The 19,177-nt window shown below is 37.6% G+C and overlaps 1 protein-coding gene across 1 annotated transcript in view; it reads left to right on the top strand.

Annotated features, from left to right (window-relative positions):
• Positions 1–19,177, top strand: part of LOC124802854 (protein CASC3) — a 110,822-nt gene that overhangs the window by 38,590 nt on the left and 53,055 nt on the right. Inside the window, exons 3-7 of the mRNA XM_047263877.1 lie at positions 774–892; positions 6,509–6,727; positions 7,645–7,914; positions 8,668–9,139; positions 18,796–18,976. Of these exons, the coding sequence (XP_047119833.1) occupies positions 774–892; positions 6,509–6,727; positions 7,645–7,914; positions 8,668–9,139; positions 18,796–18,976 (1,261 nt within the window). The remainder of the gene's footprint in view (positions 1–773; positions 893–6,508; positions 6,728–7,644; positions 7,915–8,667; positions 9,140–18,795; positions 18,977–19,177) is intronic.

Genomic DNA, 19,177 nt, shown 5'->3' with positions numbered 1-19,177 from the left:
CCCCTTCCTCCTCATTTGTAATTGCACTGTTTGTTTTGTTCTTTTTATTCTAGCTGTACTTCTCACTCTCACCATCACTGGGCTGAAGTACAGTACTTACCACTGTGCTGTCTCTGGCTTCATACACTCTCTTCACCTCCCCTTTTGTTGTCGTCTAGCCTTGTCCTTGCTAAAGGTAGGTCCTTCACATCATGGGATCTGAATGACCTTTCTTGTCTTTCCCAGCCTGCCCCTGTCTCCTCCCTGAGGGAGAAACAAATAGTTCTGAAATTTAATTTGTGTTATCGAATGTTTTCTGTGGGGCCTTGTGTTTTTTGTATATTTGATTTTCTGTTGGCCTCTTTATTTCATCTCTCAGACCTATCCATTTGTCTTCCATTGTTTCCTTTCCCTTGTTTCCGTCAGCTGTTACCTATTCACTTATGTGTAGAAAAGTGGGAAAAATAGCTGGAGAAACCATACAGAGTTGAAATTGCCATCTGCCATTTCACTTTGTTGTTACCTATTCACTTATGTGTAGAAAAGTGGGAAAAATAGCTGGAGAAACCATACAGAGTTGAAATTGCCATCTGCCATTTCACTTTGTAACTTTTTGGATTTCGATTATTGCAGTGGTAAATGATTTTTTCCAGTTACTGTTTAAAAGGCAGTATTACGCTTCTCTGTTTGTTTGCAGAATCAGCCTTGTGAATGAAAAAAAAAAAGAAATTCAGTTTATTATTTCCACATTTACAAACTATTAAAATTCAGTTGACACATTGTTGTTATTCCAGGAGAGTGTACCACCCAAGGAAAAGAAACTGGATGATGATGAAGACAGAAGAAATCCCCAATACATACCAAAAAAGGGTACATTCTATGAGCACGATGACAGAACTGTTGCAGAAGATGTGTAAGTTTTATTAGTTATTAGCTGCAAATGATCTACTTTGATTGGTCTATATTTACACTTGTGTTCTGAGAACATTCCACATCACTTGAGAACATCATAAAAATGAACATTTTAAAAAATCTAAAAAAAAATGTTAGTATTTCACTCTCAAAATTACTGTTAAGTAATAAATTTAAGGAAAACTATGAAACTTTTTAGATATTCAAAACATTCTAAATTGTACAAGAAGATCCAGAAACATTAAAGAGCACTACAGAAACTCATTCTGTAATTCCTTTGAAGTTACTATTCTATTTGTTTTTGCACCTATATGTGGGTTCACTTGTTTCAAATTGAAATGGTAACCATCTTCTCATCTTATAAGCATTAATAGATATGAAAGTGCATCATAAAGGTGCATCTGCATGACGCCTTTTTCTATTCATTTTTGCACGTGCACATAAATTTCCATCAATGCAACTACACATGTGCATTTGTGCATGCGTTATTTCCTGGGAATGGAGGCCACGCGTAAAGCACATTGCTTCCCGTCGTTGGTGGGAATCTTTGCCCTTTTTAGTGGATGACAGGCAGCTGGTGCCCATGCGTGTTCCATTGTGTAGTGTGTTGAGGATATGCTTTAAGGCAATTTATGTCCAGTAATGTCTGTTGACACCAAACGAGCACACTTAAATTTATAGATAATGACAGTCAAAGAAAAGTTGTATGGAATGCTGCTTCTATAGATTATCTGAATAAAATTTGTGATGTGATGCCATGGGTGTCAAGTATTAGGTAAAAAGTCTCTAATCGTATTACTGGAAATAATATGATGATATAAGTGTTGATGTATGAAAACAGAAGAATAAGCCAGAAATTTATGAAAAGTGTATAAGAAAACTGTGGACTAATATTCATGCTGTGGTGACTTAAATTTAACATAACAACTGAGGAGCTTAAACTCTGAACAAAAGATATGATAGAGTATGTGTAGCTCCTTAGCAAACTACAAGAAATAGAAATAAAGGACACTGATGACGCAAAAAATTCAAAATTGAAAAAGACAACCTCCACTCCAGTGGCTTTTGACATCTATAAAATTCCAAAATTTGTTGAGTTTGGAAATGTTAATCTACATGTAATCTTTCATGATTAAAGTCACGTAAACAATTTTTTTTATAAAATAATGTACAAATGACACATTGAAAGTTAATTAACCTTCACATAACAACGAAGAATCTCCCTTAAGTATTTCCCAGTTTCATGAGTAATCACTGAAATGCTTTGTTTTGAAATTTGAAGTAACTAGCTCAAATTGGTGTATAAGCCCATGGTTACTAATAGTTGACCACAATATTCTTGCACCTGGGAGTAAGGTTGGCTTATTGTCTTTTCTAAGCCTGAACCACAACTTTATACCCATCGGATACCATTTGATCCAGTGCTGTTTTGAATGTGTGGACCAATCGATTGTATATGTGTAAAATCCTCTGCAATTCTTGGAGTAGTTTCCGTCTCAGTCCACTTACGTTTGAGCAACGTTGATCAACTTCAGTTTGTTCATTGCTAATGAGATATTCTTGAAAATATTTACGAGATATGTTTGGCAATGGTAGATTGTCCTTTAATCAGAAGTGCAGTATTTTATATATGTTCTTCACTACTCATGGAAAGAGCACCAACTGATGTGGGTAATGAAATAATTCTGTTTGTGACACTTCCAGCAGTGTACTAATTGAATTTTTTCACTCATGAGACACATTTATTACAATTTCTTATTGAATTTATTGGCACTGCTAATGACAGCATGTCTGTGTTTGATGTACTCTTTAGTAATATTGTAAAAGAATACTTCACCTGCCAAACTGTAGTTTCTAACTTTCCTTTGCACTTTCCCTTTTGTGTTCTTGTTTCTTCAGCAGTTTCTCTTTCTGCTTGCTAAGTGTCCCATTTGATCATCTGTAATGTCATCTTGTTGTTCATCCATTAAATTTTCTGTCAGTCTATTCATTTTCTTCTGTTGTGAATCTAAACTTGCTTCTCCCTCCGCATATGTTTCACATCTTCACTGTTGTTTCTGTTTCACCACTGGCAAGATCTCCTCTTTTACAGTTCCGCATCCTTTTAATATTACAGTAGAGTGTCAATTATCCAAACGTCGGTCAACCGAACTGTGTACTCGCTCGCGCCTGTTACTCTCCCACCCTACCGTCCATCATCCCCCTCACTCCCAAACCAAGTTTCCCACAGTAGTCGCCGCACTGGGCCACCGCTGGCGGAACATTGCTTCTAATGGGGCCTTCACAAGGTGCTGCTGACCGGCCAAGCCGCCAGTCGCTGTGTTTCAACAATCAGCACACTTCTGTCGGCTTGGCACTGGCAGTAGAAGTAGCGGCAGTATCGAAGCTGTTCACAGCAACAACTATGCGCCAGCTTAGAGTTCAGGCGTGCCGCTCCACGCAGTTTGAAGGATTGCGCGCCCCTAAGAAGAGCTTCTCACAGTGCAGTCACCTTCTGTTCTCTGTTATGACCACTTGCTTGCTGCTGCGTGAAGAAGTGAACTTGACAATACAAAATGCTTAAACGTAAACGTGTTGTCCTTTCTATGAGGGACAAGTACGACATTATTAAAAGGTTAGAAGAAGGTGAATCGCAACCACTTTATCCAATGAGTACAAGGTGGGGAAGTCGACAATCACGGATATAAAAAGACAAAAGACGAGCATAGCAAATTTTATAGCTATGCTTGATTCTACTGATGGATCAACAAGCCGTAAAACTATGAAGCTCGCCACTAACACAGATCTAGATGATGCTGTTTACAAGTGGTTTACACAAAAGAGATCGGAAGAAGAACCTATCTCAGTTCCCATTCTGTGTGAGAAGGCAATGCAGTTCAACGAAAAACTTGGAGGGCCTTCGAACTTTAAAGTGAGCACAGGCTGGTTAAAACATTTCAAGTCAAGACGTGGCATTCGTGAGCTTACAATACAGGGAGGAAAACTGTCGGCTGATTCTTCAGCAGCTGATTCTTTCAAAGTCAAACTAAGGGACGTATTAAGGGAAGAAGATTATGCTCTCGAAAATGTTTGCAATGCTGACGAAACTGGACTTAACTGGAAAGCTTTACTGAGAAAAACTTTTGTTTCACATCATGAATTAGCAGCACCTGGTGCTAAAACAAGCAAGGACCGTATTACAGATTTGGCTTGTGCTAATGCTACTGGAAGTCACCGACTGCCTATGTTCGTCATTGGTAAAAGTAAAAACCGCGTTGTTTCAAGCACGTTAATATGTCAGCCTTGCCTGTTGTGTACACCTCACAAAAGAGTGCCAGGATGGATAGTACGATTTTTATGAAGTGGTTTCTGGACGTTTTCATACCCTCTGTAAAAGCTCATCAGCTAAGGAATGGGAAGAGGGAGAAAACACTACTTCTCCTTGACAACGCAGCAACTCGTCCGTCATGTGATATTTTAAACGAAAAAGGCGAGTTCATAAAGGTAATATTTCTTCCACCTAACGTAACCTCCTTATTACAGCCCATGGATCAAGCCGTTATTGAGACTTTCAAACGATATTACAGGAAATAATTGTTGCATAAGTTATTGTTAGAAAGAGAAGAGGATGGAGAATAAAGCCTCTTAAGAAATCATAAGCATATTGTCTTGAAAAACGCGCCCTACATGATCAGCGCTGCATGGAATAGTGTAAAGGAAGATAATTTGAAGAAAGCCTGGAATAAAATTTTGGACACACAAGAAAATTCACAAGGTATGATTGAAAATGACAAACAGAATGATATGTCTGAAATTCTCGGTATGCTAAAAGAAATAGATTTCCACGAATGTGATGAAGGAGACGTTCATGAATGGATGAATATTGATGATGCAGATCCAGGACACCAAATCATGCAGCACAGTGAGATTGTAAACGTCGTCACTGATAAAGATGATGCCACCAGCATCTCATCAATCAGTGCTCCAGAAAGTGAAGATGAAAGTATACCAACAGCTTCTGAGACATTCACTTGTTTAAATACTGCCTTGTGATGGTTTGAAGCCCAAGATGAAAGTGACCAGTTTCAGATATCTGTAATGAAAAAAGTACGTGACTTAGCTGCTTTTAAGCATGTAGGCTTGCTTAGACAGACCAAAATAAAGGATTGTTTTAAACGTTAATTTTGTATACTGTGTGTATTGTTCATGCAAAATGCGTATGCAATATGTATATATTTTTGTTTAATAAACTGTGCCACATGCTATATATTCCTACTGAAATTGCCTTTGTATGTTACTTTGTAATACTAAAAGAGATGCCTGTTTTTATGAATAAATTTACTGTACAGTACTTCTTTTTGGCAAATAAACATGTACAGTTCGATTATCCGAACAAACCAGTTTTTCGAACACCCATGTCCCCCAATTACTTCGGATAATCAACACTCTACTGTATTTAATACACTGTTCACTACCTTAAACAATGCACTTGCACTTAAATGTATTTTACTATCACTTTTATTTTCCCTTAATACACTCTAATCGATTTCCAAAAATATACTGACACATGTCTATTCCATTGCCTGCATATACCATTCTGAGCTGAATTTATCCTCACGAAACATAATAGGATATTCAAGAACCTCGTGGACATTTTGGACAATCCTATAATATTTCAGAACATTCTCAGTTATTCTAGAAGGAACATTTTGACCAGTCATACCTTTGACAGCATTCCACGTTTGTAGATCAATATATGTATTTAATACTAAGTTAGCAGCTTCAGCTGTAGTTTGAGACATCATTCCATATTTCAGATTATCTCCTCTTGGACAATCTGGTACACGATCTGCACTGCAGTCATACTCAAGGCTATTAATGATGCCCCAATCTGTGTAGGGTAGTCCTAGTTCTGGTGTGACCTGATAGGATCTTGTGAAATGACACCAGATCTCCATGACGTTGGAATAATGGGGTCGTCATAGCCGTTACGATGGTAACCTCAGGAAAACTTTAATCTCCGTTTCTGTGCTTCCTCCTGCAGAAAGGATCGACATTGCAACAGAAGAACTTCATTTTCCCTACACAGGTCTGTGGCCCCTCAGACAGAAACACGAAATATTATCGAGGATGCTCTGAATTGGATATGCTGTTGTGAGTTTGGGACATGAAGCTTGTTACATTCACTGATTGTGCCCAGTTTTTATCTCTGATCTGGCAGCATATCTGCAAGGGCATGGAGTGTAGGTGTTGGTTTGGGTTGCACCATTTCGTGTGTAATGACTATTTTCAGTGGACATCAGTTTCATTGGTATGTTTGCTCCTTAACTGCACGGAGTGTGCTGGATGTGTAATTTTTATTAGTCTATGGTGAATGTTTTCTTGTGGGTTTGTTACAGGCCAGAAAAGGAAGGATGGTGAAAATAACTTAAGTTTATGTAAAGAATTGAATTTCATGTAGAGATTATGTGGATATTTTAAAATGTGTTGTGCAAATTTCATAAACATTAGTTTACATATGAATTATGAATATTTTTAGTATCTGTCAGGTCATCAACGAGACTCCAAACAATACATAAAAATACATTTACAGTAATCTAAACAGTAAATGTAAATGATAAAATTCAAATTCTCATAGTGATGAAGAAGCAGCTGATAAAGAAAGTGAACGAGGGAAGGAAATTCAGGCAACTGATAAGAAGAAAGTGTGGAAGGAAAATGAGAATCGCTGGAGTCATGATAGATACAATGAAGATGAACAGACACCAAAGTCCAGAGAAGAACTGGTAGCAATTTATGGCTATGACATTCGTAATGAAGAAGCCCCACCTCGTGCTCGTAGGAGAAGGCGTTATGGGTAAGCATGAATACATATCTTTATTGAAATATAACATGTAATCTGCACAGTTCTGTAAATGTTCATTGAAACCACTTAACAGAGAAAGTTATGCACAACTGAGAAAGTTATGCATAACTAGTAATCAGAATTATGAAACAAGGAAAACTGCATTCATAACCAGTGATAGTAAGGTAGTACACAATGTGGACTAATGAAATTAAATTTGAAGAATGTGAATAAATATATAATTCTTATTCGCAAATATTTCAGTTTTAAATCCTTTGCAATGACACTTGACTGAGAGTCCTGACACAGCTTTCCATCTTATGTACATATTCTTGTATGAATTTTCCAATAACTGATAATAACATACTGATAAGAGAGATATATACACACCATGAGAAACACTCTCTCCCCCCCTATCTCTTCCTCCCCCTATCTCTCCCCCCCTATCTCTCCCTCCCCCCTTATCTCTCCCTCCCCCCTTATCTCTCCCTCCCCCTATCTCACCCTCCCCCCTATCTCTCCCTCCCCCCTATCTATCTCTCCCTCCCCCCTATCTATCTCTCCCTCCCTCTGCCCTCCCCCTTTCTCCCCTGAAAAAAAAAAAAAAAAAACAGTCTCACAGTTGCAGAAGTCAATTTGGATCATGGTTGCAGGACTCTGTTTGGAAGGCAAGCCTCAAAGATTTCTGCAGTTTGAATCTACTGTCTGAGAGGTTATAGCCTCTGGTGCTGTCTCCCATGACAGTAAGCCTATGAAGTGATGGTGTTTGTTCAAATATTATATGTTACTGTATGAAATTTGGAAAATATTTTGTGTAATCTGTTAGATGTAAACTTCTTGGATTCACAACATTTATATGTAAATTAAGTATAGTTATAACACAGACCAAATACACAAAGTAAAATGTCTCCTTATTACTTTCTTTATAGCCGAGGTCCAAATAAATACACACGCACTTGGGAGGATGAAGATGCCTATACTAAAACAGCAGCTGCTCTTGGTTTACGTGGAGGACGTCGTGGGGGAGGTGTGGTGGGAAGAGGAGGGCGTCGTAATACTGAGGAATTCCCTCCTTTGCAACAAAACCAACAGCAACAGCAACAAATCTCATCTCAGTCAGAGGGGGAGGAGAGGGTTGTTGACCAGCGTGTTAAGGGTATTCCTTCACCAACGCTGGATAAAAAGGGAGTTCAAAACAGGTAAGACTACTTGGTATAATACTTGACAGGCATGTTGCATCCTATTTTTTGTGGATGTTCAAGAGTTTGCTTTGAGTGTTTTATAAATAATATAGTTTTGTGTGCAGTTGCTGCATACTAACAATTTTCGTGCAGGTCAGTTATGAATTCACACTTTCGTGGGTAATGAATATGAAGCACTGTCAATTTTATGAACTATTGATTTCTTTAAATTTCATAAAAAAACAATGGAAATGTGTTGTATATTGTAGAGCTGTCAAGGCAATGAATGTAAAGAATGGAATATTGGTAGGTATTGCTTCTGCTGCAGGTGTGTATTTCCCCCATTTCAGAAAAGGATTAATGTAAAAATAACTAATTTAGCACTTCAGTAACTATTTTCTTGTTGACAATAACATCTAAAAGTAACATATATCTATGAATTTTTTGCCACTGATAAATTTTTCAACTAAATAATCACTAGAGCCTTTGTTGCTACCGAACTTATTCATTTATTTCCACAGAATGGTAGAAACAGAGTTGCCATATTTTATATTGCAACCGTAGTGCAATGTTGTAATTGTACTAAATTTCCCCCTCATTCCTGTTCTTACAACCTTAAAATTTCTCTAGGGTAAAATGAGCTTTTCCCTGTAGTTCTATATACATCTGAAGACTGTGCAGTTACCAAACTGAAACTCATTAAATACTCAGTCTGCACACAGAAAAAAAACTATAATTATGGTAAAAAGACAAATTTTGATTTGTTCATAGGAACGAAGAAAGACAAGCGACCTCAGGAAAAGATGGTGGTACCATCACTATTACAAACTGTAATGTGTGGAAGAAGGACACTAATCAGAATAATGTAGAAAACAGAAAGGATGAAATGATTCAGAAGTCTCAACCCCCTACCTGGAAAAATTCACACCAACTATGTACAACAAATAAAAGCCAAATTATTGTTGAAGATGATAAAAAGGAAGAAAATAGTAGTAAGTGGAAAGGTACTGGGGCAAATCGGGGTAGGGGACGTGCGATCTGTGAAACAAATGATAGTAGTGTGACAATAGGGGGAGAAAGTGGGCGGCGATCTCGTGGTCGTGGAACCTCAAAAGCTGGTCACGGTGGCAGGGGAGCGCCAGTGCATCATCATTCCAATAGTGATGGACGAAGCCTATCTGAAACAAGAGTATCCTCTCATGATGAAGGCAGCAGCAGTGAAAGTGGAGGTGCTGGTTATCAGGTGAGCATAAATTCCAAGTTTGATGTAGAAACGCATGCTCTGGAGATTACATATTATTCTGTATGTCCCACACAGTAGTTAAATTGCCTCATCCACCACAAAAATTGTTTTCTATCCTGTGTTTGTAAGTATTTCACCCTCCATCTTTATTGATGGTAAGACAGTAACCTCTGACAAGTAAAGTTAAAAGTGGTGAATTTAATGCACTGAATATAGTGCATGGTCAGTTTGTTGTTCATAGTGAATAATTTATTCTAAAATATGAAGCAGAAATAAACTTGAATGAGCATTAATATTAAATATCATATTCTGTATATCTGATAAAGCTACACACATTTCAGTATTAAAATATGCCTGTGTCATGTCTGAGTGGCTAAATCTGAGACTGTTAACCCTTTAACTGCTCCGGACGAGTTAACGCGCATGCCTTTATACCTGTCCCTGTGTGCTCTGAACAGACACATTCAGAGTACCAGGTAGAAGGACTGGTGGTGCGCGTAAACATGTTCAGAGCACAGAGGGACAGGTACAAAGGTGCGCCCGTTAACACATCCAGAGCAGTTAAAGGGTTAATCCAGGTTTAGGGTTCAATCTTTGGTTGGTCCTACATTTTTTGAAATCACTTCTTTCACCTGCAATGATTTTTGGTAATGTAAAAAGTGACAAATTGCCAAATGACTCTGACTCAATGTTAAATTAACTGTACTTTCCCTTACAACTGACTGGGTGCACAATTTCATATGTTTAAAAAAGGCGAGGACATACCATCTCTATTAGGACATTGCCTAGTAAAGCACTCTGTTGTACAAACCAAGCTTCAGGTTGCGGATAGCTTTACTTACTATCCATAACAGTATATTCTCTTTCCCATCCACTGCTTCACTCAGAGTGCATAGGCACACAAATTATTTCTGTTCAAAGGTCATCTGTGCTATGTAGTGACTCATCAGTGAGAGACTACTATTTTTTTCTGTGAAGTAAATTTCTTCTCGCCATCATGTGTTGTGATGAATAGATTCTGAGATACAAGCAAGAATGTGTTTTGAGGCAGAGAGATTCACTAGCTTCTGGTGCATAGCGTTCTTACTTTCTGCTGGAGAGACTTTTTAAAATCATTTTTGATTTTTAAATAAGAGTGGGCCATTAATATTCACAGAGTGTAAAATGTATTTGAGACTTTTCAATATATATGTACATAATGCAGTTGTCTGGGCCTATAGATAATCTTTATTTCTTTGTTCAGTATACATGTAAAATTGTTGAGTTTGTTATCCAGAAAGTTTGTAGTTAGTCTCGCTGTGAGGATCCATATTGTGATTGTTACTCAAATTTATCATCAGTATGGTTTACAATTGATTCTCTCTCTCTCTTTCTCTGTCTTTCATTCTAATGATGCCATCAGATATGATAGTGCCATAGCATGCCACACATTGTCATGGTGACATGTAATGTATGTTTCTAAAATCGAGTTCAGTGATAAACAGTAAATGGCTAGACTGCCCTTATGACAGCCCATTATTCATTTAAACCATCTAACATGTAGATATGATATGCCTGGGTCTTGTAAGGTGTGAAGTGTACTTTCCACTCATCTGCTGGGCCATTACAGAAATGTAATTTCTCTGCAACTTGATGCAGTATTCGTTCACTGTGATATTTCTTAGTAATGATAGTTAAGCAAGATATCTTTCGAGCATCTCTTCTGCGCTTAATGCTCTGTAAGGTCAAAAAGAAATATTCACTTTCACTTCACTATTTGGATAGTTAGTTTATGTATGAATGAACTGGATGTTTTTTATCAGCTTGAGCAGGAGGACAAGAACATTCAAAATCTGTGAGTTACACAGGAATGACTCATTAACACTCTCATTCTATCTATCACCGTGCAAGGTAGCGCAGTGGTTAGCACACTGGGCTCGCATTTGTAGAACAATGGTTCAGATGCCTGTCCAATCATCCCGATTTTGGTTTTCCACAAATTGCTCCAGGAAAATGCCGGGATGGTTCCTTTGTAAAGGGCACAACTGATTTCCTTTCTCATCCTTTCCTCAACCAAGTTTCATGCACAGTCTCTAAATGACCTTGTTGTCGATGAGATATTAAACTCCAAATTTTCCTTCGTTCCAACTTGCTGTGACTGCAATTAATGTTCTTGTATTCCACATGATAGATGAGATTATTTCTATGTAATGACTATCTCTGTAGTGATATCCATATATTTTTCATAATGTATATCAATGGAAAAGTCCAGGCTGCAATAAGAACTATAAGTTAGGTTGAACGTGTGTGTATGTGTGTGTGTGTGTGTGTGTGTGTGTGTGTGTGTGTGTGTGTGAATACTATACTTTATTCAGTAATTATGTTTTCATCATGTATTAATTATCATCTACTAGTGACCCTGTGTGCCTTCATGTGGGTAATATGAAGTAGTTATGGCCAGATGACTTGTCTGGCATAGTGGCAAGAAGTTACACACACAAATCTTCCCTGTGAATCAATCTGTATATTAGTGAAAACTTTATCAAAATACCTACAATAGTACCTGAGATTAGCCTTCACGTACAGACAGGAAAACATAGTGGGGGGGATTCATTTTATAATATGTATAGATACAGATATGTAGTATGGTCAGGCACTGCATTATCTGTAGCTGACCAACTCTTAGCTCCCACCATTGCCCTGAGACGTCACTATAAATGCCGTAAAAATATGGAGCAGATAACAATATACATATTTCTATAATTATGAATTAAATATTCAAAACTTCCCTGTGAATCAGTTTACGTATTAATGAAAACTGTATCAAAATCCTCATAGTAGTTCCTGAGATTAGCAGACACGTGCCGGGGGACCTTAATTTATAATGTATATAGATATTGTGTGTTTCTGTTCCAGGAAAGGAAAAGTGGTATGTATAATGTAACTATCTACTTTGTACACATACGAGAGGAATTTGGTAATTTTATGTTAAAAAGAATTTTATTAATCAGATTCAAAAATAAAAGCAGTTGACCAAGAACAGCACATTCTGGACTGCCACAGGGAACAATATTTGACCTCGCCAATAATAATTTTGGATTGCTGATATAAACAATTTAATATACCGCCTTGCAAGAAAGCTGTAAATAACTGTGCTGTATTGGGTGTGCTTAGAACCTAGAATACTATGCACAATCTCAAGATCACCAAGAAGATCCAAAACTGACCATGACTTTTTTCTAGTTGTAAGGAAAGCAGATGCCAGGCTGAGATACATTGGAAGAATCCAAAGACAATGCAATTCATTCATAAAAGAAATTATTCACAAAACACTTGTTCAACTGATTCTTGAGTATTGCTCATAAATCTGGGAGGTTAATTGAAGAGGTAGGAAGGATATAAAGAAGAATGGTGCTTTTCATCATGGGTTCATTTGGTAAGTGAGAGACTGTCCTGGAGATGATCATCAAACCCCAAAGTAGACACTATGTGAGCGCAGCACAAATAGATAAACTGAAAGTGTACATTCCATACAGCAACATATTACTTCCTCACAGACACATATCACAAAATAAATGGTAAATCAGAGAACATAATGAGAGTTACTCTTCCTACATATCATACTTGAAAGGAATGAAAGGTTGGGGGGGGGGGGGGGGGCGAGTTTCCAAAATAACCTCCATTGCACATTTTAGGATGGTTTGTTGAATTAAAATGTTGAGGGATCTAGATACAGCATGTCCTTTCTAAGAGCTGTCAATCACCTTTTCTGTGTTGTTTAGGTAGATATTTGCAATTTCAGTTTCGCAATGTGTAGCTGGAGTCAGCCTAAACAAATCTGCCCCTGAGCACTTACTTGAGACATCTACTCCCAATGCAAAATGTCAGTTTGTTTCTTGTTACCAGCAAAACAATTTTCATGTGGAATTTAACAAGCCCATTTGCTAGATTTGTCCCACATTAATCTGGCATGGTATTGATTTTTTTTTTTCAATATGTATTAACAGGGACAGTGAAATACTGAGATTAGCCAGTACTCCAGCAGCAACAGAACCACACTGATCCACACTGACTGCTCCCACTATGCAGCAGCACTACTCAATCGCTATTGGAATACTGGTTATTCTGTGCATTTTACTGGCCCTTTTAATACATAATAATAAAACAATTATTGCAATAAGCTAATTTGGAACAAGTCTATTGAATCAGCACAAATTCTGCTTTATAAATAATTTTGTTTGTAACGGGAAACAAAGAGACACTTTCCATCAACAGTGGCAGTCAGATGAATGACATGATGAGCAGTATTTGTTTGGATTGACTCCAGCTACACACTGCAAAAATGAAATTGCAAACATCTGACAAAACACCAGAGGAAAGGCATCTGACTACCTGTATGAGAGACACCCAGTATATACCAAAATGCAGGACAATCCAGATCATTTGCGGCATAGGTGTTTCAAGCTATGCTTGTTAGCAGTAATACGTATCTCAAAAAATTTGCTGTTATTAAAAAGATATGACATACTGCTTTATCTATTTAGACAGCCACTGGTAGGTAAACGTTAAATAAAATGTCTTATTTGTGAACATGCAGTCATGGTGATGAAGCAATCTGCCATCAGGTCAGTTGTGGCTTGTTTGCTGGATCACCTAAGTGTTATTTCTGTAAGTTTGATGCTGGGCAGTTGTTTAAAAATTGTAGGTAGGTGGCTAGCAGGAAACCTGTCTCTATTCTCCTCTGCCTGTGAGGAAATAGTTGTAGTTCCTTATGGGCCTCTTGTCACTTAATTGACCTATGGGTTTACTTGGCTAACCAGAAAAGTAAAATGTCTGTATTAAATCAGGGATATATGGGGAGAAGTGCAATACATACTCAATAATTTGAAGATATTAATTACCGTAGGTGACACCAATATTTTACTGCATAATTTTAGTCCTTCTTGAAACATTTAACCCTGTTCACTGCTGTGGATGTGTATACATCTCCTGCTAAGCTGTTCTCAAAGTGCTGTGGACGTGTATACTTGCATTGCTGTGGACATCTCTGTGTCCTGAATCACTGACTTCCCACTGCTGTGCACAAGTTAGTTCCATATCTCGGTGAATAAAAAGATCTTGAGTACTTACCATACAACTTATGTGCCTCATTGTGCGCTGTCATTTGCAGAAAACTTCATTTCGATATATTGAATTCTTTATGAAATATGATTTGCGATGTGCAAGGATGTGAATGGGCATGTTGCGCACGACCATCTGTCAGATATAAAACCCAATAATTCGAGAATGGAATGAGATATATCATTTTGCTTTCAATTTTAAATAAAGTTTTGATATCTTATCTACATTTAATTCGCTGCAATGTAGAAACTAAAATCAGCCATACATGAAGTTTATGGAATATGTTTTTGCCCCTTCAAACTCTTTAAAATTTTGTGCAATGGTTTACTTAATTTGATGCAGCACACCTAAGTATGACAGATAATGAAAAAGAATTCAGTCCTTCATCAAGCAAAGATATCAAGTCATAAGATGTTCAGAATTCTGAGAAAATAGAGATAATCTATTGGTAGAGACAGGTAATATACAAATGTACAAGAGCCAAGAGGAAATAATAAGTGAATGGGCCAGAGCCAAGTGCTCAGATTAAAAAGGGTACAAGACAGGGACATAGTCTTTCGCCCCTACTGTTCAATTTGTACAGTGAAGAAGCAGTGATGGAAATAAAAGAAAGATTCAGGTGTGGAATTAAAATTCAAGGTGAAAGGATATCAGTGATATGATTCACTGATGACATTGCTATCCTGAGTGAAAGTGAAGAAGAATTACATGATCTGCTGAATGGAACAGGCTAATGAGTACAGAATATGGACTGAGAGTGAATCGAAGAAAGACAAAAATAATGAGCAGTAGAAGAAATTAGAACAGCGAGAAACTTAATGTCAGGATTGATGGCCACAGAGTTGATGAAGTTAAGGAATTCTCCTACGTAGGTAGCTAAATAATCAATGACAGCCAGGGCAAAGAGGACATCAAAAGCAGACTAGCACTGGCAAAGAGGGCATTCCTGGCCAAGAGAAGTCTACTGGTATCAAACATAGGCCTTAATTTGAGGAAGAAATTTTTGAGAATGTACGTATGGATTACAGCATTGTACGGTAGTGAAACATGGACTGTGGGAAAGCAGGAACAGAAGAGGACCAAAGCATTTGAGATGTGGTGCTACAGATGAATGTTGAAAATTAGGTGGACTGATAAGGTAAGGAACGAGGAGCTTTTGCGCAGAAATGGAGAGGAAAAGGACATATGGAAAAGCTGTAGAGGGCAAAAACTGTAGAGGAAGACAGAGATTGGAATACATCCAGCAAATAATTTAGTTTGTAGGTTGCATGGTGGTATCGCAATACGGAATGTAGAGAGCACATCTGTAGCAGCAAAAGGGTTAAGTATATCAGGTAGCAGCCACACAGAATTTTGATGAACATTTCAGTAAACAAAATTTTGGTAATCACCAATATAAATTTATTGCCATTGACAACAATCTACCGGTGAATATCTGTGAATAATAATATCAATCACATAATAGAAAAGCACATACCGTATAACAGTAAAATGAAACACACAGAATTAATTTGAGTCAAACTACGTGGAGGGTTCAGATGTAATGAAGAAATGGACATACTTGCAGATAAAGGAATAGTATTTTAAATCCTATTGTAATGGTTTTGAAATGAGTTAGAACAGTTTAAAAGATAATTCTTAAGCAACAGCTAAGGGAAGATCCTACTGAACCATTCATTCCACAAAATCAGTTACACAAGATAAATCATTTCAAGAATAATAATGACATTAGTAAAACTTGCACTTATGATAGGCCCTAATGAGAATTTGGAAACATCACCCACTTGCTCCCCATTGAGAATTCAACAGAAAAGCTGAGTAAGAACTGAATAAAGGAAAATTCACCTCCCTATATGTGTATGCGCACCTTTTCTCTTTTGAGATCAGCAAATTTACTGGATAAAGGTGGATTAAATATACTAGCCTTTGCACCCACTAGATGTATGAACATCTGCAGGGAGCACTGACTTTTGAACATCTTGTCCTCACTGCTTTCAGTGGGTGTTGTGATGAATAAGTGAGAGATAAACTCTTCTGTTGCACAGTGCATCATAATGATGTGTCTAAGGGTTGAAACTGTTAATGTTGCTAAAATGTGTTGCCATTTGCTTCCAAAGTTCATGGAAAGACACAGTGTCATTGTCCCCAGTGAAGGATTAGTGTAAGGAGTTCAAGACAGGAGGAAAGAATGTTTGAAACATTGCCCAATTACACCATCCCTGTGTCATCTCCAGAGTGCAGAACATCAAAACTATTCATGAATTTGTCAAGTGATCAGCACTTAACTGTCCTTGAAACCTCTCAAGAATCATTGGGAGTGGGTTAGGATTCCAGAATATGTCAGATTTTGTGCTCGAAATTGCTGAGTGAAGAGCAGAGCACAGCACTGTTTGCAATTTCTTGCATGCTCCTCATGAAATATGAGGAAGAAGATGACACATTTTTTCGCAGCAACTGTCAAATGTGATGGTACATGGGTCCACAATTACAAGCCTGAATAAAAAAAAGAAAGTATCGAATGGCAGCAGGTCACTGATACAAGGCAGGACATTGTTGTCTGCTGGTTAGGTCATGTTCAAGATGTTGTGGAAGTGCAGGAATGTTGGATCATTAATGCTGCCTACTGCTGTAAACTTTCTTATGAGTTCAACTAGAACAGAAGTGTGTTGTTACTGTATGGCAGACCTCACACCACAACAGTGGTCCAACAGACATTGGGTGATACACATTGGACTGACCTTTAACTTTCATCCTGCAACCCAGACTCACCACTGCATGGTTGGATTGCTCAAGAAAGCTACTTCACAACAAAAGCACTGGTGCAAAGGTTTGTGCATAGTTGGCTTCAATCACGTCGTTGTACTGACTTTGAAAATGGCATTACAAATTGGTTGGCCGATTGTAAAAGTGGTATTGGTAAGGAGGATACAAAATGGTACAGATAAATAAGAAAGCAGGAATCTGAATAATTTTTAATAATAAAAATTTACTACAAATGGCTCAAACAACTGGAAAATCTAGCACAGAATAATAACGATACTATGAAAAGGATAGATTGCTACTCACTCACAGTGGAGACGTTGAGTGGCAGACAGGCACAACAAAAGTAAGCTTTTGGTGAAAAAGGCCTTCTTCTGAATTAGATGACATACACACACACATTCTCGGCAAATGTAACTAACATACACATGACCAATGTCTCTGGGTGGCTCGGCAACCAGAGCCAGTGGTCACGTGTGTATCAGTTGCATATTTTTTGTGTGTGTGTGTGTGTGTGTGTGTGTGTGTGTGTGTGTGTGTCTTATCTAATTCAGAAGAAGGCCTTTTGAACGAAAGCTTAGTTGTGTACCAGTCTTTTTGTCTGTCCCTGCCTGTGACTCAACATCTCCACTAAATGGTGAACAGCAGTCGATCAATTTTATAATATTGTCATCGTAAATGGCTCAGTTAGTTTGGATTTCGTCCTTGTATATTAGTTAGTGATAAAATTTCTTAACAAAAATAATTGATTAATTTAGTGCATGGGTATGAATAAATACGTTAAGAGACATATGATTAGCACCATATATGGGTATCAAATTAGTCTTATATAAATACATACATGGTATATGTGCCATTCAACATGATTATGTATGGACAGAAAAGGAGCATGGTCCAGGAGTTAAATGTCAGTCAACGTGTATCAAACAGAATGACATGTGCCATCACTGTGTTTACTGCAGTACTATGTCCTGCACCACTGGCACTGCAGTACTATGTACTGCACCATACAGACATGGTTCTTTCTACATCATATCATTAGACGTGATCACTTTTTATTCCATCAGTATTTTATTGTCATGTAGTCTTGTGGCTGCCAGGTAATTTTAAGTTCAAAATGTCGGATGATGCCCTCCACTCCACTCCCATCACTTCATTCAGGGCTCCCCAGTCAAACCTTGGAAGTGGAAGTTTCTCGCTGTATCCGGCAGGTTGCGCACACACACCCACACACACACACACACACACACACACAGCCACACACACACACACACACACACACACACATTTATCAATTGCAAGTTATATATTTTTCTTGGATTTCTTTAAAATATTTTGGTAAACTGCTTTAACAGATACAGAGCCAAGTGATAACGAGGTCGCAGGATGATGCAAGTAAGGAGCTAAGCAGCTCTCCCTGAATGACACAGCGTGGGACTCAAAGAAAAATAGGCGGTCAAACAGTGAGTAGTGCCTGAGAAAAATTTAACTTGCATTAACTATTTGTGTTCACTGCTTTGATTAATTTAGTTCAGCATGAACTTAATGGCTGCATTTAACCAGGTCAGTCGTTAATCTTACAGTGTTGTTTAAATTATCTGCTTCCCCATGTTGGTGATTTTTTTTTTTGTTTTCTTTTGTTTTTTATTGTTTTGCTTAATTCAATGAAGTTTACTGAAGATTGGTATAATATACTTATAGAGTTGTTAGGAAATAAGAAAAATTGCTTTCATTAATATGTTAGAAAATAATGTATAAAGTACTTATTGTTTCATAATTAATAATTCTATTAGTAGAAACCAGCTCACACTTCCACCAAAAATACAGAAAAGAACGGCAGGCGTTGTTCCTCCAAGAATGCAACAGGAAAATGCACAGCGAACAGGCCTAAACGTTACTCATCTCAGAGGCAGCGGTCTTTACCAGAGAGCAATGGACCTACGTATGCACAGCAGCCTCATGGTTATTATTCACCTGGTACTGAACTTTTACAAATTTATTACTTGCCTGCTTCTAGTGATCTAGTGATAATATTTAAACACTCTCATCCCTTTTAAATATGTTAATTGGTTTAGAGACTGAATTGATGTATCTATTAAGTGAAGGAAAGAAAGAAAAATTGGAGACTGACAAAAATCTAAGAATTTTTAGTCATGAATGGTATCTTAATTTACTTTT

Source organism: Schistocerca piceifrons, chromosome 6 (assembly GCF_021461385.2).
Source record: "Schistocerca piceifrons isolate TAMUIC-IGC-003096 chromosome 6, iqSchPice1.1, whole genome shotgun sequence".
Taxonomy (NCBI): Eukaryota; Metazoa; Arthropoda; class Insecta; order Orthoptera; family Acrididae; genus Schistocerca; species Schistocerca piceifrons.
The sequence above is the reverse complement of the archived record's forward strand: the minus strand, read 5'-3'. Positions and strand labels throughout refer to the sequence as shown.